General features: G+C 44.6%; 1 protein-coding gene across 6 annotated transcripts in view; it reads right to left on the reverse strand.

Annotated features, from left to right (window-relative positions):
- Nucleotides 1-23,135, reverse strand: part of Ptprg (protein tyrosine phosphatase, receptor type, G) — a 683,913-nt gene that overhangs the window by 199,712 nt on the left and 461,066 nt on the right. For 4 of the 6 annotated variants that reach the window (XM_063273947.1, XM_063273946.1, XM_063273945.1 and 1 more), the window contains one exon: nucleotides 17,576-17,671. In XM_063273947.1, coding sequence (XP_063130017.1) covers nucleotides 17,576-17,671 — 96 coding nt within the window. Of the gene's footprint in view, nucleotides 1-17,575; nucleotides 17,672-18,200; nucleotides 18,297-18,399; nucleotides 18,551-23,135 lie in introns of those variants that run through there. The other 2 variants (XM_063273949.1, XM_063273948.1) reach the window with 2 other exon arrangements.

The raw sequence follows: 23,135 nt of genomic DNA on the forward strand, positions 1-23,135 counted from the left end.
AGGGCCTTGCGCTTGCTAAGCAAGTGCTCTACCACTGAACTAAATCCCCAACCCCTCACCTTGCTTTTTAAGGTGAGGTAGCATGAAGTCCTTCAAATCCACTAGGCTGGTTGTCCAGCAAACCCAAGTGATCTGCCTTTCACTGTCCCCAGAGCTCTGGGATGACAAGTGTGAGCTCCTGGACCCCAGGTTTCCCCTAGATTCAGGAACTGAACCCTGACTCTGATGCTTCTACATGAACTACTTCACTAACAGAGCTTCTTCCTGGCACCCATTACCACATTTATTTTATTAGTACCCATTCCCCAGTTGACTTGGATGGCCACAAGAGTACAGCACAAGGTTATACCCAACAGTGTCCTTACCAGAGCAGAATCCAGGCCTGACAGATGCATGCTCTTGGCTTCAAAGAAGCATCTGGTGGTTAGATACCCAAAGAGGCTCGATTATACTCCATACTTGAAAAGGCAGGACGACACAGGATCTCCCAAATTGGTGTGAATAAATTGCCTTGTGCCTCCCCAGTAAAGCCGCTGCACATAAATCTCCTTTTGGGCGCTCTTCTTCTGCCTCACTGTAGACCACACGGAGGCCACGTGTCCTCCTAGAACAACAGCTCTGTGCAACGGGGTCCCCTCTGACACCATGACTGCTGACAGACAACTGCGGACGGTAGGTCATGCTCCCGCTTTGTTTTATGACCCACGTGCTTTTAAATGAAGCTTTATGCCAAGGACGTAATTGAAGGCACAAGCTCTCTGCTGGGTATCTGGCCTGATATTTCATGCCCGCTTGACAGGAAAACACTGTAACAGCTCATCATATACAAAGCCAGGGATGACTGCACTAAGCTAGGGAGATTAAGACACCTGGGTTAGATTATTTTGCTTGGCCTGGGGCGGGTCTCAGCCTTCCTTTTGTGACAATGCCCCAAAAGCCCTCCTGTGAGGAGAATGTCACCTGACATGTGCAGACCCATTTCTGTATTTCCCAAGAAGCCACTAAAGCAGCGGAGAGCCCCGATTGCTACGTGTGATCACCTCAGAGATGCCCCACATCAAATTCTTCTCAGCCTGCTGCAGAAATAAATTCTCAGCACTGGGCCTGGGTGGCCCTGGTGAGGATACCGGCTGGGAACTTCAGCTTTAGGCAATAACCTCTTCAGCCAGTGCCACAGGTGCCTGGGATATCCCAGCATCCTCCACCGAAGCAACAGGACTGTCTGGCCAAATCCAAGAAAGCTAAGTAATTACTAGCTTTGCTGTGGTCACACAGGCAGCCAACTGAAGTCAAGTGCACACCCAGGGAGAGCCAAGCAAGCTCTGGTGAGGTCACACATAGTCAGCTAACGCAACCTCAATCGCAGGCCCACAGAAAGTTAGGCAAGTTGCAGCCTTAGCACCAATGGCATCTAGGGAGAAAGCACTGGCAGGAGGCATAAATAAATGGAAGATTTCTTGTCCCCCCCCAACTAGTAGGTTAACTGCCTTAGGTTCTGAGTAGGATCACCAGGGTGTTCATCCTAAGGAGGAGTGAGAGCCTTGTTCGGGGTGTTAGCCCTACCATAGACACAGCACAGCAGGTAGAGTAACTCCAAGGATGCTAAGGCAGAAGACTACTGAGACTGACACCTGCAGAGTAAGAAAGAGCCCGTTCAGAGCTGACCATTATCCAATTTTTCACGCCCTGCAACATCACTGATACCTCTGTTTCTTGGCGGAGGAGGGGAGGATTTAAGTGGAGGTGGGGAAGTAAGAGGAAGATGAAAAAGAGAGGCAGAGGAAGGAAAGGAGAAGGATGAGTAGGAGAAAGAAGAGAACAGGGAGGAAGAGGCTTGTCCTTCTGTCTGCATTCGATTCTGCCTGGGATCCAAGAATGGGAAGTGCTACCCACATGAATTTATTCTAAGGATGTAGGAGAAGACTTCCTCTCACTCTCCACCCCCTTTCCTCCTCTCTCCCAGCTCTCTTCACTCCTCATCCATCTCCCAGCTCTCTTCATGGCTCCTGAACCCATCCTGGAGCAGGGTCACTCGAAGGATCAATGAGTCCAGCCTTTTCCTCTGCAGTTGCCTCTGGGTTTCAGGGCCACCTCCAGGCCTGAGGTGGGAAGGCCCTGCCCTGGCTCCAGTGTTATGCAGACTCAAGACCAAGTCCTTGGTCCTCACACTTGTTTAGAGCCAATGGGACGAATGGGACTTGCCCTCCTGCCTGCTCATCAGGAACAAGAGAAGAGCAGGCAGATTGGCGTGAACCCCCTGTACCCCATCCTGGCTCCTAATCTGTCTTAGATATGCCAGTGACTCTCAGGTCTGACTTGGTTCTAGCCCAGAGCAAGAAGATCACCACTGACAAGGACACTTCCTAATATAGGCCTTCCTGACTGCAGGTCAAAATGAAAAGAAAACCCAAACCAGGCAGGTATTCTTAGGAGACTTGGGGGAGATTTGGGGAGGCACAGGGTTGATTCCACTTTCCTCTGAGATTAGGAGGAGGGTCATCAGCATCTCAAGACTTGAGAATATGCTAAGAAAACAGCAACCCCAAGAGGAAGGCCTGACAGAGACCGGAGGGGTAAAAGGCAAGAGAGGCCATTTGAAAAGCTAAGGCCAGCAGCTCTGAACCTGCATTACACTTAGAAATTATGCAAGAAACTAATTAATACAGCCATGCTCCAACCACGTCTCTTGACGACTGTTGGCCACTGAAACCATGTTTAGATGACAAAATCCATATGCACTTGTCCCTTCTGTGAAGTGTGAGGTTTGCCTACAGTCTGTGAAGTAGTCTATATTTTCGACCAGTTCCACTTCATAAAGCACTTATAACACAACAGAAATTCTACAAACATAGCTGTCATACTCAACTCAGGGAATAATGATAAGAACAAGGCTTCGTGTTCAGGACAGATGTGACTTTGGTATTTTCCAGGATTAGGTCTGAGGGCGGATCGAATGCACAGTTGGTTCAGATGCAACACAGGCTAATAGGGAAAGCCGGCTCTGCATTTCAATCCGGGGATGGGATTCCAGCATAGCTGCCATTGAGAATCTGTTCAGTGAACCCAGCACGCACCCACTATTGAGGACTATTCTCCACATCATCAACCCAAGGAGCTTGGAGGAAGACAAGATCAGGAGGCCAGGCACATTCTGTAGCAGTGCCTTCCTGTCTCCTACAACGCAAACTCACACCTCTCCCACTGCACATGATAGGTGCTGCTACTTTGCACTGTAGTGATAGCAGATACTTCCCGAAGACCTACTATGTTTTAGTATATGTCCAATTTTTTTTTCTGTAAGCTTTCATATAAACTTTAAAGCAACTCTCCAAGGTTGAATTGTTGTCGCCAGCCCTATTTTCAAGACTAGGACACTAAAATACAAAGAGGCTAGGTGGAGTTTCTAGAACTTACAGCTAGTAATTGCCAGGACTCAGATTTAATTGGGCAATATAGACCTTCAGCAAACTGATTCTTCACTCTAATTTTACTTTAGTGCCTCTGGGACTGAGAGCATCAGAAGCAATGCACATGGGGCATCCATGATAACAGGGACCATGTTTTACCCAATTCATTGATATCCATGTAGGTTACTGTATACGGCACAGCACAGTGACCTTCTGACTCTGCAAAGGGATTAAGTAAAGGCAAAGGGAAGGACACACCCAGGCAGCAATGCCCTGGGTCAGTGTTTAACACTTCCCAGGGTTCACATGCCTTATTGCTGCACTGCCTCTGAACAACCGTCTCACAGAGGAGGATGTATTACATTATATTCACTCCATGCTGATAAGGCCACAGAGCAAAGCTGTTTCTTATGTTCTTGACCCTGGGGGAAAACTCACTCCTACGAAACGAGGACTCCCTCGGGAATGGGAGATAGCTGATGGGGACTTCTGACTTCCAAGGGTCCTCCCCAACATGCAGCATCATGTTCAGGGTACTGGTGTTCCTTGTCTCTCTATAGCCAACTGCATGATTCAGTTCAATAACTCATTTACTTCACTACCCAAAGCGTCCTGATAATTACATTAGCCCCTCTTTACAGTAGTAAAAGGGACATGCAGATGCTCCTTGAAGAAATTTGAATTTGGTTAACTCCTCTTGAATTACCAAGTTACAGCACCAACAGTAACTCCTTAAGACCTTGACTCGCAGCCAAAGCATTCAGAGGAGAGACATCTGCCAAATTCAAGCAGGCTGGGAGGAGAGGCTGTGGTGATGAGCCGAGGCAAGCAATGGGTCTCCTTGACTGTGTTCTCAGCGTTAACTTCAGGAAGAAACCGTCTAAAGTGTCCTGTCACTTTCACATTTCACCTCTGCTCATTACAAATTACCATCATCAAAACTATTATTATTCTCACCTTTTATTGTTTGCTTTTATAGCATGAAATCATTTTGTTCAACTGTCTGCACACGCTGGAAATAAGTGTTAGATACAAAACTATTATTACTTCGAGAGGTACAAAGACTTCTCCATAGTTGTTGTATACATGATCGCATGCGAAATTTATGACAAATCAATCAGGTTTCCATTGTGTGGACAAAAGGATTGAAGGCCATACTGATTGCAGGAATATGGCGGTAAATGGAAATCTAGAATTTTAGCACTTAATATCCCACCCCAAATCTGAGACACTGGTTTCAGAATCAAAAGAGCTCCTAGCCTTGGGAAAGGTGCTGGAATCAGGATCTTCTTAGTGGGGAGTTCAGAGCATCACAGGGAATGCTTGGTGGAACGAGTAGAGCTCATACTTGTCACCAACTGCCACTGTTAATAGCATTGTTTACAGTGAATGATACCGAAAGTCTCTTTCCAAAATGCTCAGGGTTTCACCTGTCGGATCTGATTAGTGGAACAATGTCATGTTTTACCCTCAGAAAAACTGAGTGACCTTTTGTGGGGGGGTCTTTAAAATTAGAAATAATTCATGAACAACCCATAGGCTCATTAGAGGGTTTTGGAGATGTTAGGTTGGTGGGGTCATGGCTCACGACACTGAGCAGGGCCTCAGCAAGAGGCACGAGAGTCCTCAGATACAAATGAGCAAATACTTGGGTTCAAGACTTGTTTCAGATGAGAATACTGCAATATTAAGGCATGGGTCAAGCCAACGAGAGTACACTGATCTTTGGGACCCTTACTAAGCCCACTTATATGGTCACATATGGGGCCTTTGTTACAACTAAGGCTAGGAAAATACTGAAGAAATGTATCTTCAATGTCTAGTTGATGCAGGAGCCAAACCACCCTTCCGATTGCAATTTTACTCATAGTACCGGATGCTTAACTAATGCATTCTTACAGTGCAAACTAAGGCCTTGCTTGCTAAAACCTTGGATAAATTCCGATTCCAAATCACCAAAATCTAAGTTCATTAGTTCTATTATTTTGAAATTTTTTAAATGCTTTCCTTCAATGCTAAGGATTGAGTGGAGGCCTGATTCATGCTGAACTCCCAGCAGACCCTGTGCTACATACACCTCAAGGTTTCACTATTATATATCCCTGTACGATATACAACTACCTAGGAATTTGTGTGTGTGCACAAGTAGCATGTAACTCAATATTTACTTCTTCTAAGAACACACGAGATAAGAAAAGGAGAGCCCAATGTTCAAGTAGATCCGAATGTCAATGCACAGCTATGCATTACAGTGCTTACCAAATTAAAAGTGGAGGAATTTAATGCTAGCCATTTTCTGAACAGACACCCGTACTATTAACAAAGAAGTAATGTGAACTCTAAAGACCATGCTTACTACACCGTCACATTGAGATGCTTACCATGGCAGGCTAAACAACCTAGAAGAATACAGTTATTGTTAAGATAGAAGGTCTCCCTATGGACTGTTTCCCAATGGCTGACAAACAAGAGGTGCATCTTGAAAAACTACACAGTTGGTAAATCACTGTGGCCAAGATCAAGGGTTACAGAAAGAGGAAAGATGAAAACAAACAGGCAGACAGACAGACAGAAAGGCTCACGTGGTGCTGAGGTTTGGTATGGTTTATGCTCAGAAAGTGCACAGGCAGGAAGCTTGGTCCCTATGTAACTGCACTGAAAGACAAACGAGTAAGAGGCAGAGTCTGGCGGGAGACCGTGGAGTGTTGACCATGTTCACATGGTGAATGCTGGTATCTCAGGAGTAGGTGAGTTACTGCAGAAATGGATGTTTATTTTAAAAAAATGTTGGCTTCTTCTCACTCTCAGATCACTTCAGTTTCTTCCTCAACTTTCCTCACAAATTTCCTCTAACCATCAGAAGCCATCTACCACAATATTGCCCAGATCAGAGACCCTCCTGGCCAAAACACCAGTTCCACCATACTTGGATCATGCAGCCAGTAGAATCATCAAGCGAAGGAACTCCTTCTCTTCAGACACTGCCCACTGCTAGGGGAATTTGGTTACAGCATCACAGAACAGACTAAGACACCTGGATAATAGTTACCCCAGCATTATTCACCACAGCTAAGCCATAGACTCAATCTACATGTCCCAACACAGAATAGGTAAGGAAAATTTGGGTTATATGTACAATCAATCTGTTTATGACTATAGGGAAAAACGAAGTTATATAATTTTATTGACAAAAATTTTAAGTTTCCCTTGCTCATTATCATATTATATATAAAAAAAATAGTTGAGCGAATTTCTACCAAACCAGAAAACACCTGTGCAAACTGGTCTATCTTAAGATACAATAACCCCATGTGGTGCTTCTGACATCTGTTTTGAGAAAGTGGATCGGAAGAACACTGGGAGACTGACACGGAAGCCTTGGGCTGTAGCTGGGGTCAGACAGCCAGATACCTGGTCTCCGGAGAAAATAGAGCACCGTCAATGGAAACTCTAGATACAAAACCCAAGGAGAACTTCACATTTCTTTCTGGGCAGTGAGTGCCAGACAGCAGTGCAGACAGGAGTGACAAGACCACAGTTCCACAGGATTAATGAATTAGTGATTCTGCTCAAACACACAAAGGGCCAGGCAGCGAAGAAGATTTCAAAAGTTAAATACTAACCACATCTACTCATGAAACTATTTTATGATTTTGAACTAGATAAATCAGAGGGGAGGGGGCAGGATGGAGGGAAGGGAAGGGAGGGAGGGAGAGGAAAGTAACAAGGACATGAAAGTGTTATTTCTCTTCCTTTACCTTCTTCAACAGAAAACCCTACTTTCTGATTTTGTTTTCTACAAAGAATTGAGACAGACTGTGTTCACCAAAGTGTTGGCTCTGCGATGCACCAGGCTGTGCGATTTTGGCATAGTTTACACTGAAATAAGCCACAAGCCTTTCCTTCCACATCTGTAAAACGAAACAAACTCCTCAAGAGTTAAACATCCTACCTTGGGTGCGGGATTTGGGGCGTAAGCGTTTAATCCCAGCACTCAGGACGCAGAGGCAGGCAGATCCTGGGAGGTGTGAGATTGAGACCAAACTGGTTTACATGGCCAGTTCCAGGACAGCAAGAGCTACAGAGTGAGAACCTGCCTCCAGAGAGAAACAGAGAGAGACACACACAGATAGAGAGGCAGAGATGGACAGACAGACAGACAGACTCCCGCTCCCACACTCCTGCCCTTGGGGATACCCTTTGCTGTTATGGCAAGAGTACTGGTGCTGCAGGCTGTGAAGGGAAACTCTCTTGCAACCCTCATAAGAAAGATGTTAATTTTCTACTGCTCACTCACTCTTCATTCATTCATTGCATGTGAGTGTGCACGTGTGGACATGGGTGTGAATATGGGTGGTCAGTGTGTCTTACTTCTTGAGGTAGGGTCTCCTGGTGACTATAATTGCTGCTGGTCTAGCTCTGCCATCTTGCCCTGAGGATCCTCTGTTTCTCCTCAGGAGTGCTGGGAGTATAAGCGGCCATCATCAAACCCAGTCTGGTTTTACCTGGTTCTGAGATCTGAACTCCTATCCACAACCATGTGAGATAAAAGCTTGATCCACCGAGCCATTTCCAAACATACGTTACCTTCGTTCACTGAGGCTTCAAATGCTGCTTACTGATTTAAGTTCAAAGGGATCCGCACACACTTACCTCTGTTTACTTTTCCCTACCTCGGTGAGTGTTCTGTTTAATTGGTGCTTCTTCCTAACACTGCTGCCTGAGAAGAAATACCCACAGGAGCTCTCAAGACGGCCATGATACTCAGAAATACAACAGAAACAAGGCTCTTGCTTGCTGACTGTTCATGTGTTCAAACTTTATGTTAGAATCCCAGATATCCAGGATTATGGCAGCAGAACTGGGCATGTTAAGCCTGAGATTGCTAACCATTCTAGAATTCCATCAGCCTGTGTCATGGCATCATCAGCCCTCCCTGAGCACCTCCTTGAGATTAAGCATTACTGTTCTCCGTCACTTTGCAGAATTTCTCAACCTGAAGCAACGTGAGCAATCTGCCTTGTTTTGGGAACTCCGCTATGCACTGAAGGATCTTTTCAGCATCCAGGATTTCTAAGCAACAGATGCCACAGGGTACCAATACTACCTCTGCCTCAGTTGTCCTAAGTGAAGTTATCTTCAGACAGGACACCATGTCTCCTGGGGAGCAAAACCCCCACATACTCCCCACCCCCATCCCCTTAAAACTTCCAGAATGTACATGTACAGCCCCCCAGTTAGACAAGATGGATGAAGCAAAGAAGTGCAGACCGACAGGAGCCGGATGTAGATCGCTCCTGAGAGACACAGCCAGAATACCGCAAATACAGAGGCGAATGCCAGCAGCAAACCACTGAACTGAGAATAGGTCCTCTATTGAAGGAATCAGAGAAAGAACTGGAAGAGCTTGAAGGGGCTCGAGACCCCATATGTACAACAATGTCAAGCAACCAGAGCTTCCAGGGACTAAGCCACTACCTAAAGACTATACATGGACTGACCCTGGACTCTGACCCCATAGGTAGCAATGAATATCCTAGTAAGAGCACCAGTGGAAGGGGAAGCCCTGGGTCCTGCTAAGACTGAACCCCCAGTGAACGGGATTGTTGGAGGGAGGGTGGTAAAGTGGGGAGGATGGGGAGGGGAACACCCATAAAGAAGGTGAGGGTGATGTTGGTCTGGAAACTGGGAAGGGGAATAATAATTGAAATGTAAATAAGAAATACTCAAGTTAATACAGATTAAAAAAAAAACTTCCAGAATGACCAATGACATCTTTTTTTTTTCTTTTTTCTTTTTTTCAGAGATGGGGACTGAACCCAGGGCCTTGAGCTTGCTAGGCAAGCGCTCTACCACTGAGCTAAATCCCCAACCCCGACCAATGACATCTTAACCTTGTTCATCCACACTACACGTGTCATGTTTATGCAGTGCTTTAAAACTTCTTGTTTATAGAGAGCGTTAAAAAAAAACCTATAGAAAATGGTAGCCATCAGAACCATAAGATAATGAATGATATACTCACAGAGCATAACAAAATTTAGGATTGAAGGCTTCAAGTCAGGGCAAAGGACCAGAACATAAAGTTCCCAGAAAGTAACTATTTAGGTATTTGCAAAATGAAGAGAGACCTGGAGCATTTACAGGCCATGATGATAACGGCCTGAGGGCAAACACATCTCTCTGTACCTCTGCAACAGAAACCCAACCTAATGATTTGGTTCTTGACAAAGAGTACCAAGGACAGAGACAGACTTCATTTGTAGAGATGTTGGCTTCACAATTGCTGCCCACCTAATATTACATACTATATACTATATTATATATTAGCGCTGTCCCTCAGTGGTAGCCAGCCAGTAGTATTTAATGCTATAAAGAAGCAGCTTTTGAATTCGTTTATCCGAGAGAGGAAAGGGTAAGGAATTGCCACTGGCCTCTAAGGCTTGGGGTGTGACGTTCGTTCCCTGCGTGTGGCTATCTGATCAGTGAAGACACCCTATGTAAGCATACTCCAGAGAGTAGCATCTAGGAGAAAACAGTGGGATTCAGTCATAAAATTCACACTCCTGGCTTGGAGGACTCCTGAGTGTTACAGGAGTCGACAGCCACTCACACCTCTCCAGAGGGCCAGGCCTGTCTTGGGTTGTTAGTCGTCCCTGCTCAGTCACTGTGGAGTGACTACATCTCCATCTCTAAGACAAGAAGAGTCCCTGACATGTATGGGAACAAATGGCGATGGCAATGCCAAACTACCACTTAATGTGCAAAAAGCGAAGTACTTGGTAACCGTCCTTGAAGTGCAATGATTTAATTAGAATAGATTTTCATATGGTCACATTCAAAGAACTCAAGTCTCTTAATTATGTAATGCTCTGCCAATAATTAAATAGTCTTCTGCAGCACCCTCCAGGAGGGAATGTGAATCACAGGCTATTTGCAGACAGGCGATGGGCTGAAAACACCTGATAAGGCTGTAAATTCTGTGCTGTACACCCACAGATCGCCTCCAAAATCGTATCTGGATATTAAGAATGACTCTGCCTTTCACTTAATGGTAAGTTCTAGGAAATCAATTAGCTGTTAAAATAGCTTAATTGGAACATACGTAATTTTTGTGTGTATATATAAAAAAAGTCTTCTTAACCCAAAACATGTTGAAATTACACTTGTAGGTAACGGAGTGAAAGAACTGAACCCACAACGGGATCAGAGCAAGGATGTGGAAAATGTGGAGGGAGGCAGTCGGACAGCAGCAGCTCGGAAGGAGGATGGCAAGAGCGTCTGGTTGGACGAGATCTTGCAGAAAAGTAATCTAAAAGTGAAATTCTTCAACACAAGGGCATGTTCTCAGAAACAAGAACAGATCTTGGGGATCAGTGAGAAAGCTCAACAGGTAGACGTGTGTGCTGTAAGCCGTGAGGGCCTGAGCTTGACCGCTGGGACTATGGCTTGCAGCACAAGGAAAAAAATGCTTTCTGGAAGTTGTCCTCTGACCTCTACCTACCTATTATACACTTGTGCACACATGTTCCCCTATGACCACCACACACACACACACACGATCAGACACACACACACACACACACACACACACACACACACACACACAGACACACACACACAGACACACAGACAGACAGACAGACAGACTTAGTGGTGGGAGAAATTTTGGCAGTTGAATACAGTTACTGATTCATCCCCCTGCCTCCTACTTCACAGAACCGGTGGGGATGAAATTAGAGATATCTATAACTGTGACGAACAGTTTATTGTCACTCAGAAAAAAGCAGAGGAAATTCCTTGGGAATAAGTTTTTTAAAAATACCTATTTAGGTCACCAGGAACAAAAGCCTAATTTACGCTGTAGTATTGGTGGTTGGTTTAAAAAAAAAAGAGTGGAAGAAAAGAAAAACAGAGAGGTCAAAATCCACAATAGGAAACTACGTTCTCTTGAAATGAAATATTATTCATCACTGTGAAATTACGCAAAAAGATATAATTGCATTTTTCTCTTGATAGTTCATCTACCTGACTGTGGAGTGAACCAGGCAGCAGGTGAATGAATAAAAAAAGGGAGGAAAAATCTGAAGCGAATTCGAAGGAGAAAAACAGAGACTGCAAATAACAGCAAGGGAAACCAAGGAAACTCCAGATGCCCCAAACAGAAGCCAGCCCGTCAAGGATCACGGCAAGACCTTCAGGAGCAGATAATGAAGAGACAGCGAGACAAGCCCGAGATTGTGCATCGGCAACGGGCAATTCTTCATCTATTGTTGACAAACAGAAAAGCACTTTGGTAGGAAGCGGTACAAAATAATTCTCAGACACAGAGACATACATTTCATTCAGTCTTGGTACTAAAACATTCCATCGGGCTTCTGAATTCCATAGTGAAAGCTTTAGAGGGGTTTTCTCTAATTTAATCCTACTGAGCGGTTCCTCGATGAGCAACGACTGGGGCAAAGAGTTGGCGTGAGGGCTTGCGGAGGTGGGTACGGTTAGAAACAGGAAGAAGAGCAGCCATAGACTTCTGCTTCGGAGAGTTTATACCCCGCTTCCAGGGAACCCCACCTCCTAGTGAGTATTTCCAACACCTGCTCACTGAGGATACCACACTGCAACCAACCTTGAAGAACCTAATATTAAGGTCAACTAAGTATCTGCAAGTTACGAGAGCAGCCACACACAAAACATGCAATGATGATTAGGGCCTCGGGCCTACATGGCAGAGAGACCAGAGGAGACAGGCAACGTAACACGGTAACAGCTTCTGCACAAGATGTAAGGTTAGGAGTCACAGCGGGTCAAAGAAAGGACAAGTCATATCTGCCTCTGATGGGCGGAAGGTGAAAAGCAAGGAGCTGGAGAAAAACACTTCGGAGCCAGCTCTGGATCAATGAGTCACCAAGAACTTCTCCTGCCTTCTCCATGTCTATAAATAATCCCAGGTGCTGCCATTTCATTTAATTACTAAGCCTCTCCAGATGGAGAAAAATAATTAAGCAGTCTGCGGTACCGACATGATATAAAGAATAGGTTAGCAACTCGTGAGACATCGGAATTCTAATGTTTCCTTTCAACTCTGAAGTAAGGGCAGGAAGGGAAAGGGGTGAATGCCTTCACAGACCTCAGGGAAACTCAATCCAGTGCAGCTGAGCCCCAGATAGACTTGACATGGAATGGGAACATGGAGGCACAGGGTGCAGTTCCGCTGGTGAAAACAGAATGGATGGCTCAAATGAGATGCAGAGAGGGCACCGAGGGGTCCTGAAGATGGGCAGTCATGAAGAAATACTTGAGGGGCCTGGGGAGACGGCTCAGCAGTTAGGAGCATGCTCTTCCAGAGGACTCAAGTTCCTTCCAGATGAAATGCTGTCGGGCCACATCAGGCAGCTCGCAAGCAGCTTTAACGAGGGCTTTGTGTGGGAGGGGTGGGTGTGGAAGGGATTCCGACCTTTTCTAGCCTCTACTGATTCTTGTACCAACATGGCATACACATACATACAGATCTTAAAATAAACATGTTCGAAAATTAGAAATGCTTCGAGATTTCTACGCTAATATTAATATATTAGTATCCAAAGATCATTTATGAATAAGCCCAACACAATGTATTGACTACTTAGAGATACACCAACTGGCTGCACCACTCCTGTATGGGAGCCATTTCATAGCTTAGCATTCAGAGCAGACGTAGAAGTGATCTCATCCAAAGACTGAGACAAGGTAGCTATATGCCTGGGACACTCCCCTAAAGAGTCAATGCACTCAGCAAGTCCTCGGGCGCTCTGCGCAAACGCAGCAGCAATGGAGATCCCAAGACGATGGCTCCTCAGGTGCTCTGCGCAAACGCAGCAGCAATGGAGTTCCTAAGAAGATGGTGGCTGGTAGAGCACTTGCCTAGGAAGCGCAAAGCCCTGGGTTCGGTCCCCAGCTCCGGAAAAAAAAAAAAAAAAGAAGATGGCGGCAAACTTTTGCTCGCCAGATTGAAAGCCCTCAGGTGGTCCCGTGGTTTCCCACCTAGTCCTGGTGGGAAAACAGCAAAGTATGGAATGAGTGAAGAATGAAGCACGATGACGAAACACCTTATAAATGAGAAGTGAAGAAAAGGCAAACTTAATTCAGGGTTTTGATCGAAAATAAGACCCTACACAAAGCTTGGTTATCCTGAATATGAGATACGCTCTCCTCGAAACTTCAAGGGAGGCCAATTAAGTCTTTTAGTGCATTATTTTAAAAGCAAAATATCATCCCACAAATTGCCCAATTATTCTCCTGATCCTAGCTCACATAACCACGAGTATATTCTTACTTGTTTAACCAGATAACCCATGGAAAGCATTACAATAAGAGAACGGCTTAAAAGACTACTTTAATAATTCTCAGAGCATTTTACATTTTTATCAGCATTCAAACAAGGTTAACAATAGAGAATATTCAAAGTTCTACTCTAAAAAAAAACCAAGATAATTATTTTAATTTTTGTACCACACTAATTATTTATTCTCTGGAATGATTTAACAACAAATTCCTTTGTCCTTTGCCAAGTGTTTACTTGGGGAAAAAATGTTTTTAAGTCTTTTAAAATGAAACTTTAGTTTTACTTAGCTTCTTTTTCCCCCCAAGGCCTGGGAGCCCAAAGGTGATCTGTGCGATTTGGAGACGATGAGGTACAACCTGGATCCATCCCTGCCAGATAACCAGCAACTACACAGCAAGTGGCTCTCAGCTTCGCGGAGCAGCACGGCAGGCACATGGTTCAACACGCGGAAGTGGTTCATCTGCCATTCATCTGGGATCACAGGGACACTTGCAGGAGAGGTCTTGCTAACATTTATACTAAGACAGACCCTCAAGTTGAGTGTTAGCAAAATATGCCGACTGCCACTCAAAGTTTCTGCAGCTCATGCCCAGCATAGTGAGGGCGCTGGGTATGTGGACTTGAGCAGATGTTTCCATCTGCTTGGAAAGTCCGCCATGTTACGATGGGAAGGCACATCCCTCCAAGGCAGACAGTCAGGCTCTCCTCATCTCCAGGACAGCTAGAGTAGCAAGGCACCTTATGTAAACCTTCCCATACTTAACTTTTTAAAAACTTTGAAGTTTCAACCAATCATGTCTCTGATCTGCAATAAAGCAGGTGCATGAGACTTAATTTAAGCTAAAACAAGACTCTCTGGTCTACCTGCTGGGCCCATGCTGAATCCAGTGCTCAGGCAAAAACATGAACTTTACAGGTCTAACCATTCGAGGGCAGAGAAAGCACCAGGATCACTCAGAACCACAGACTTGTGTGAAAGGTCCCAAACCGATAACAGCACCACTCCAGGCTATGGTAAAGGGGGACGGTTTTGTTGTAGATAAAGAAGAGAGAACAGCCAGAAGAGTCCAGAGCAGAGACAGAAAGTAGACTGAACTTGGCCATGAGAGAAGCCAGGGCAGAGCAGCAAGAGAAAGGGGACATAGAGACAGAGACGGGGGAAATCGAGAGAAGAGGAAGAGGGAGACAGGGGTGAGACTAGAGTGCTAGCTAAAGACAGAATGTAGCCAAACAGAGTTATAAGGAGAATAAGTAGGGGGGAGCTCATGAGCTAGAGAAGTTTAGGATGGGGAGGAAGCCAGTGGAAACTCAAGTGCTTAATGGGGCCTTGTGATACTGAGGGATCCTGAAGGCAGGGATGTGCTTTGGTATGCTAATAGGCACCACCTATGGCCATCTGTCCCTTCTGCCACTGATAAGGGAAAAGGTTCTTTTCTTGGTAAAGAACCAGTTTCACAAGTTCCTAAGGAATGCTGGCTTTCATCTAGAGGTTACTCTAGAATTTGGGGGAATGGAGTTTCCTTTGAACCTGAAAATCTACACAGAACTTGGCCTTGCCACTTATACCGTGTCACCCCGAATTATCAAACCAGACGAAGACAAGGTGAGAAGTGTGCACGCATGTATGTGTACATGATGTGTGTATACATCCACATAAGGAGGCACATGCATGTGCAGGCACATGTGTGTCCATGTAGGCATGGGTCCATGATGTGCATGTATGCACATGATGTGTGCATATGATGAGTGTGTATACATGTGTCTGCAAATGCATTTGCATTCATGTATGCACACGCATGTGAGCGTACGTGATATATGTCCGTGTATGGGTGTGTGTACATGATATGTGGGTGTGTATGTGATGTGTGAGTGGGATGGAGGGTACACATGTTTGAAAGTCAGAGAACGACTCTTTATATTTTTATGTGAATTCTCAATGGAATTCAGGTCAAACTTGCACAGCAACTGCCTTTCACCCATAAAGAAACATTAAGACCGCTCTGTATTTTAGACAAATAACAAATTTTCATACTTGTTATTCTTTTTTAAAGGATTTTTTGTTTTAAGTTATGTGCATATGCGTGTTTGTGTGTCAGTGTATACACCTGAGTGCGCTGTAGAGATTAGAAGAGGTTATCAGAGCTGGAGTTACAGGCGCTGGAAGCCACCTAACATGGGACCTGAACTCAGGTCCTCTGTAAGCACGGTTTATACCTGCTCTTCACTACTGAGCCTTCTCCCTGTCCCTAAATCCATTCTTATAAGGAGATTCAAAACAGAAAAGAACCAGACTGAACTCTTTCTTTCTATTGCAGACACAAAATAAACGTCAATGTGACGGCACACAGGTGTCCTGACATAGAAGAGAATCAAGGTAGCTCAGCGCAGATGTGCCCAACACAGTTCTATTCCTTTTATCATATGCCCTGGTTTGTGTGTGTGTGCGTGTGTGTGTGCGTGCGTGTGTGTGTGTGTGTGTGTGTGTGTGTGTGTTTGTTGTAGTTTTTTGTTTTTGTCTCTAGGACAGCAAGCCAAAACTTGCTGTAAGGTAAAAACTAATGAGATATACATTCAACTTCTTCATACATGAAGCAGGAGCTGTGCCCTAGAACCATTTCAAACACTCAAAACCTAGGCTTCACAGTTAAGGGTTTTGGTAGCTCGGCGCCTGCCCAAGACTCTAATTGGTCGTCTGTTTAACAAGTGTTTGTGGAAGAATCGGAAAGAAGAGAATTCAAACGTTTTGAGTCATGCATGTCACTCAATAGTCAAAGCATTTTATAAAGTATCCTCTCCTGCACAAACAGCCCTTCCCCAGCCCTCCCCCCACCCCAGAGCAGGGCCTGGTGGCTCACAAGTGGCTTTGAAGGAAGGTGGGAGGTAAGAGCCAGGTACATGAAAAGCATCCAGTCAGAAAACAATGGCTTAACAGCCAGGCAGAAATTGCTTGAGAGGGAGATGTCACTGCTGTCAAAGGCAATGCAGTCACTCTCAGGAGCAGGGTAGAGCATGGCTTTGTGGGTAAAGGCACTTGCCTTGGCCAAGTCTGATAACCGGAAATAAAAAACTAAGGACCTACATGGTCAAGTTGAGAAACAACTCCTGCAAGTTGCCTCCTTGCTTCTACATGTGCTCTAAACACACACGCACGCACACACACAAGCTGCTATAAAAGCCATGAGCAGTAATCAGCATAAATACAAGAAAAGAGAAAAAAACTGTGTACTATGGCTCATACCTGCAGTCCCAGAACAGGGAAGCCAAAGCAGGAGGATTACTGTGAGTTCCAGACTAGCCTGCTTTATAATGTGAGACTCTTATCTTAAACAAAACAAAACAAGAGATGGAGAACCATGGTTCCTAAGTGAACCAACTTGGAGAGAGTCTCAAGAGCGACAAGTTACTATGGGGATGGAAAGAAAGGGTCTTTCCCAGCAAGGGGTTTGACACTGTTTATCCATGTTTCTTCAGGTAATGGAGAATTTCAAAGTTGCTGGAAAGAAAGCTACCTCCTTTTCATCTGCCTCTTATTATTCTGAAGGAACCTGTTCGAAACGCTTCAGCCACGAAGTAAGTTAGATGATAAATGTGTCCCTCAATCTGCACGCCAGTCAAGTAGCAATAAAATCAGAATAATTCATGCAAAAATTTTCATTATGTTTCTAAACATACTTATTTACATTTTAAATCACACATTAGACAATATGAAATATCTTTCATTTAGACAGGTGTGAACTAGAAAACAGATGCATTCATTAAACGTGGAACAATTCCGCAAATTAAGGGGAAAAAAATTTTTTTTCAAAGAACTCTCCCGGTTGAAGTACTTCAGCCACCGTTAACTTACTTGGAAAAATATGGCCATAGCTCCAATTATTCTGTTCTCGGAAATTGCCGTTTGAAAGCTGTCAAAGTCGTCTGGGTTGTAAAAGAAAATCTGCATCTGTAAAATAGCAAAAAAATAAAAATGTATTAGGAAAAATTTCCAACCTGTGGAAAAGAAGAGAATAGTACGGAGGACCTATGTATTCCACATTCCAAGGCTATGCCCCATTTATTTCTCATATCCGCAGCTCCCCTTGGTTACAGCCTGTGTGAGCGCATCCCATATACCCCACCATTTTACTTCAAAACACCCAACTGTCCGTATCTAAGCTGCCCAGAACACAAATTATTACTGGTGCATTCTTCTGGCCTTGACCCAGAGTCATGATGAAACCTTCTCAAGAAGAAAACTCGAACACCGTCCAGCACAGCCAAGTAGAAAACTAAGCCTGTGAGGGGCAGCCTGGACAGTACATTATCAACACACCTTGGGTGACTTGAACATGGCTCTATTTCAGGAGATTATCAGAAAGGTGTACGTCAGAGATTTCACCAAGAAACAAGTAGGATGATAAAAGTAGTAAAATAAATTCTATCATTTACTGCATGCATAAAAGCTATTTCACGCATTACATCATGGAATGTACTTCAAAAGCTCTAGGAAGACGGAGTTCACGGCAAGGGAAGAGCTTCAGGAAGTGCCCATCAAGTCGCTTCAGGCCGAACATCACAGGAACACTGAACTCCAGATGCCCTCGCCACCACTAACTAAAAGCACCGACTTCTATATTTAGTTCAAGTTCCTTACTACAAAAACAAAACCCAGGTACATGGACTTGATGTTACCACATGGTTTGAATACTAAGCTCCGAAGGATGACAGAAGTCTCCCGACTGTATACATTCTTATTTCAGCATCCCTGCCTCCTTGTCCAGGAGCCCCTCAGGGAGGTGATGTTCTCCACAGCAGCTTCCCCGACGTAAGAGTCAAGTGTTTCTACTTGTCAGGGTGGTCATGAGGATAAAAACCATGGCTACAGCATGACTGCACAGTGCTCAGATCTCAGCAGCATTCCACCCAGCAACAGCGACACCAGCAGACTTCTTAGACGTCCTAGTGGAGAGATGGCCCAGCGGTCAAGAACACTGGATGCTCTAGGGGAATCAGGCTTGATTCCCAGGATCCACATGGTGGCTCACAACCACCAGTAACTCTAGATCTGACAGACTCTTTCAGCCTCCTAGGCACACAACTCGTGCATAGATGTACATGCCGGCAAAATGCTCATACACATAGAATAACAATTTTAAAGGTAAGAACACAATCTTAAGGAGGATGCATTGAACTCGGTCTCTGAGAACAACCCCTGTCCTTCAAAAACCTCAGCTCCCCTATGGTGGATCTCACCTTTCTCTACAGTGCTCTCCCCGGCTCCTAAATGCTGTGCTAAAATGGCCTCTAATGGAAAAGATGATGACATTGCAGCTGGAAGCTTGGAGAGGTTGATATTCAACAAAACATTCCCAGCAGACCACAGGAAATCAAGGTGACTCAGTATAGGCCAAAGGTGAATGGAGCCGTCATGACAAAATGAACCATGATGGTACTGAAAAGGTTTATGTCTGAGGGGTGTGTTGAAGCCATGGAATTCACTCACTTTCTAGGAAAACCACGGGAGGAAGCGAGAGACTCTTTTGGACATTTTGTCTTTTAAAACAAATTTATCTTCTTAAGACCTTGAATTCTTACCAATGGTGGTGGCTTGGACAGCTTTGGGCACCATGAATTTACAGGAAGAAAAGTCCACTATTTGAGGTCTAGATTCAAACTATTTAATACTGAACTCAGTTGCTTCATGTTCAAAGCCACTAAATCAAGGGGGAAAAAAATCCCCACACAAGTGTATTCAGAAAATTGCACTTCACTTTCCTTTTAAAACTCAGACTCTTAAAGTAAGTGGGTTCCAGAAAGTTTTCTTATGCTTCAGCCCTTGAACAGGGCCAGTGCTGTTTAACGTAGCACCTGAATAGCTGGGAAATAAAACATGTTAAGATGTGCTCAAGGGCACTTTCACTGATAGCTCGGAAAGGAAATGCATTTTTGGAAAACATGTTTGAGTGGAAGCTCCACCCACCTCGATAATAAAATGTCTTACAAAGAGACCACTAGTGCAGGTTAGAAATATCAATTTCCCCTGCTCTGGCTTTCAAGTTGCAGCTTACTGAATTACGGTGACACATGAAGCCATCTCAAGATAAAGTCAATAAAGAGATAAAGTCTTGCTGGATTACCTGAATTCTAGCAACTGTTAGTGAAGAGGAGAAATCAGGGTAGAGACTGGAAATTCTGTCTTCATGAATTCAGTCTTCATGACCCTGGTTTTTGGCGTATGAGTTCGTCTGTCCTAACTGTGCCTTCTGGATCTCCAGTGGCCTGCAAGGTTTCTGCACTTATTTTCAGAAGCCACATCCAAACCATGGTTGGTGATGCCTACATGCAATCCTAGCATGTTTTATGTATAGCATGGTTGCTATATGGTAATTCTGCCAAAGACACCTGCAGCAAACAAGCTGAGGGAGGCCCTGGAAAGTCCAGGGACAGAGATGTCTGCTAACAGTGCCACATCCTTACCACCAGCTCCACGGAAATTTACATTTTTGTCTCACTGGCCCTTGCACTGTCTCTGTGGACATCTCTCTACTACCACACCTTTTATCTTTCGCTCCATCACTTCGAGAGTCAGAGGGAGATAATGGGTCCCATCGACTGAATACATCAGTGTGTAATTTCTAAGAATAAGGATATCCTCTTACATGATTGCTGTGTAATTGTTACAATAAGGAAATTTCACATTCATGTGATCCTATTATCCAGTTCTCGGTTCAATTTCAAATTTAGTAAGTGCCCAATAAAAGCCCATTACAGATCATCTTGCAGGTCTGGGTGCAGGATGCAACTTGGGATTAACTCTGCACTCAGTTACCAATCCATCCTGTCCCCACTGCCATCTGGGACAACTCCCTGGCTTTGACTCTGAGAATGAGATACCACAAGGACAATTATACACAAACCTGGGCTCTGTCTCCTCAGTTTCTCAAGGGTCCATTCAGGTGGTACATCCTATGCAAGCCATACAATACCACTCTCTCTCTTCAGTGTACCAATCAGCTTGGCTATGGCGTGGGTTCATCTCATGGGACTATTTAACATATTCTGATCATAAGGGGGACTGAAAAGCTTTTCATCTTCCTTCAGAAATGAAAAAAAAATCTCTGTAGGGAAACCATGTGAGACAAGGTGTCCACCCAGCTCCCACCTTCCATTAGTTTGGATATCCACTGATGATTCTCTAACATTGCTTTTCCTGTGTGCATGAAAGGGAGTCTCACATTAGCACCATCTCTCCCTTCCCTAGGCTATTTTCATCTACATGTGTGTGCATACAGGCCTGCTTTGGATTCTACTATGCTCATTCCATGGAGACTCCTCATTATCACCTTGCTGTTCAAAGCGCTCCAGCTTTGGCCAGCGGGAGAGCCGTGGAATGGGTTCTCCCGTCACGCAGCTACACCTCATCCTTTCCTTTGATTATTTTCATACCTCCTTCTGATAAGGCACATTGGTTTGGCCTCAACTTGTTCCCTATTTGTTCCTGCCATGAAAAGGCCTTCCCCCACATCTCACAAATCTTGGTTTCTTTTGGTGGAAAGTGTGGTTTAAAGGACGCCCAGGAACTCAGTGTTTTCCAAATGTACAAAAGTAGACAATTTCAGTTCTTTAAGAACACATTGTAGCTGAAGGCCAGTGGATCCACTCTGTATAGGATGCCCCCTGAAGAGGAAAGGAAGCTGAATCAGCTGTGTGAATGCGTATCATGGCTCTCCTTTCTCACAGAGATGGCTGAATGAAACTAAACTAGAAAACCACTGACAGGTATTGCATTGTGGGACAAAGCATGAGACGTGTTGTGTCAACATTTCAAAGCCAGGGTGATGGGGATGGTCTGATCATGTCTACCAAGTAGAATGGGAGAACCGGAGAATCCTCCATCTAGTCAGACCAGGTTATGCCTTACCAAGAACACCATATGACATCAAATGATACTTGGAAAGTAGTAATTTATAAGGGAAAACAAATCAGAAGGAAGTCTCATCCCTGGCCAGGTCACATGTGCTAACACAGGTGGAGAGATGCTTGCACAAGCTCAGGGCAATGTGGGGTGGGCACAGTGATGGTGCCAAAAGCTGGCAATACTGCACGGCCATGGGTGCCCAGGAATGCACTCAAAGACTAAGAGGCACCCTGCCCTTTTGCTCACACTGTTCAATTCCACTTTCATTTAAATCGACTCTCTGTGCACTGTGGTAGGACGTGTGTACTTCCTTTCACTTTGTATCACTGTGCATGTAAAGTTGAATGAACCACAAATGATCAATCTGAACGAAGAGGCTTATCATTATTATTGTCATGTTTCGCACATTTATCAACCACCCACAGTACATCGAATTTTGGGTTATCACCCATTGCCACTCTGTGAAGAAGACATTGACGTGAGGACCGGGCAAGCAAAGCAAGCGTTTGCAAGACCTCCAACGCCCAACATTTTCAAAGTTCTGAGAAAAGAAGAGTACATTAGTATGTAGAAAATTGACCTGTTCCCTCAGGGATCAAGGTCTTCATCATTGCGCTGGCACCTGAAGCAGACACCTGGCAAGACTGTCTGCTTCATAGTGACTCTGTGTAAGACGCCATGACAGATAAAGACACGGTCAATGCTTAGAAGACCAAGTACCATTAATGAGACAAGGCCACTGTTTTCTTCTGTTTTCTTTGAATGCTAAAGTTAGGTAGATACATGGAAAAAGAGCTTAAGGCAGTAGATGGACGGTGGTCAAGTGAAGTACATGTTAAATAAAGCCTAACTTGATCCAGCAAGGGGGAGGGTGGGACAGCTTCATAAACTGGAACCCATTCTCTCATAAACAGGAACCCATTCTCTAATGTTGTGTGTGTACCCAACTCAGTTCTCAGGTGACTGTGACTATGGACACAAAAGAAGCTACCCCCACTCAAGAGAGGACAACTTTCAAGTTCTTTTTTGCATATCCTGAAGTGCCACAGTTACAGTACCTCTTAGAAAACTGTTTCCCTTACATACTCACATGCAAGGCAAGGGGGTCGTGGATCACAGTGAAATAAAGAAGGAAACAGTGCCCAGGCAGCTCAGAGGAAAGTCATGTGCTTACCCCACCATCCCCACCCGCTAGAATGGTACCACACATACACAGTATGGATTTTCTTACCCTAGTCAGCCCATGCTAGAAAATTACAGACATGCCCATCGAACTATCTCCCAGGTGAGAATCTAATTACATTAATAATCAAGTTTAATCATCACACACATCAAAACATGTTCCAATTCTTGAATTCTTCCAATGCATTAGCCAGAAAGATCTATGCAGGCAGAACGTAAGTCATCTTGGCACAAGGATGTTCCTGGCCCAGTGTTGGTCAGTCCAAATGCTACTGGTCATTTCTGAAAGAATAAATGGGCGGGACACTGAGTGGCTCGAGTGAAGATG

The sequence above is a fragment of the Rattus norvegicus genome, chromosome 15 (assembly GCF_036323735.1).
Source record: "Rattus norvegicus strain BN/NHsdMcwi chromosome 15, GRCr8, whole genome shotgun sequence".
In the NCBI taxonomy this organism is placed as follows: domain Eukaryota; kingdom Metazoa; phylum Chordata; class Mammalia; order Rodentia; family Muridae; genus Rattus; species Rattus norvegicus.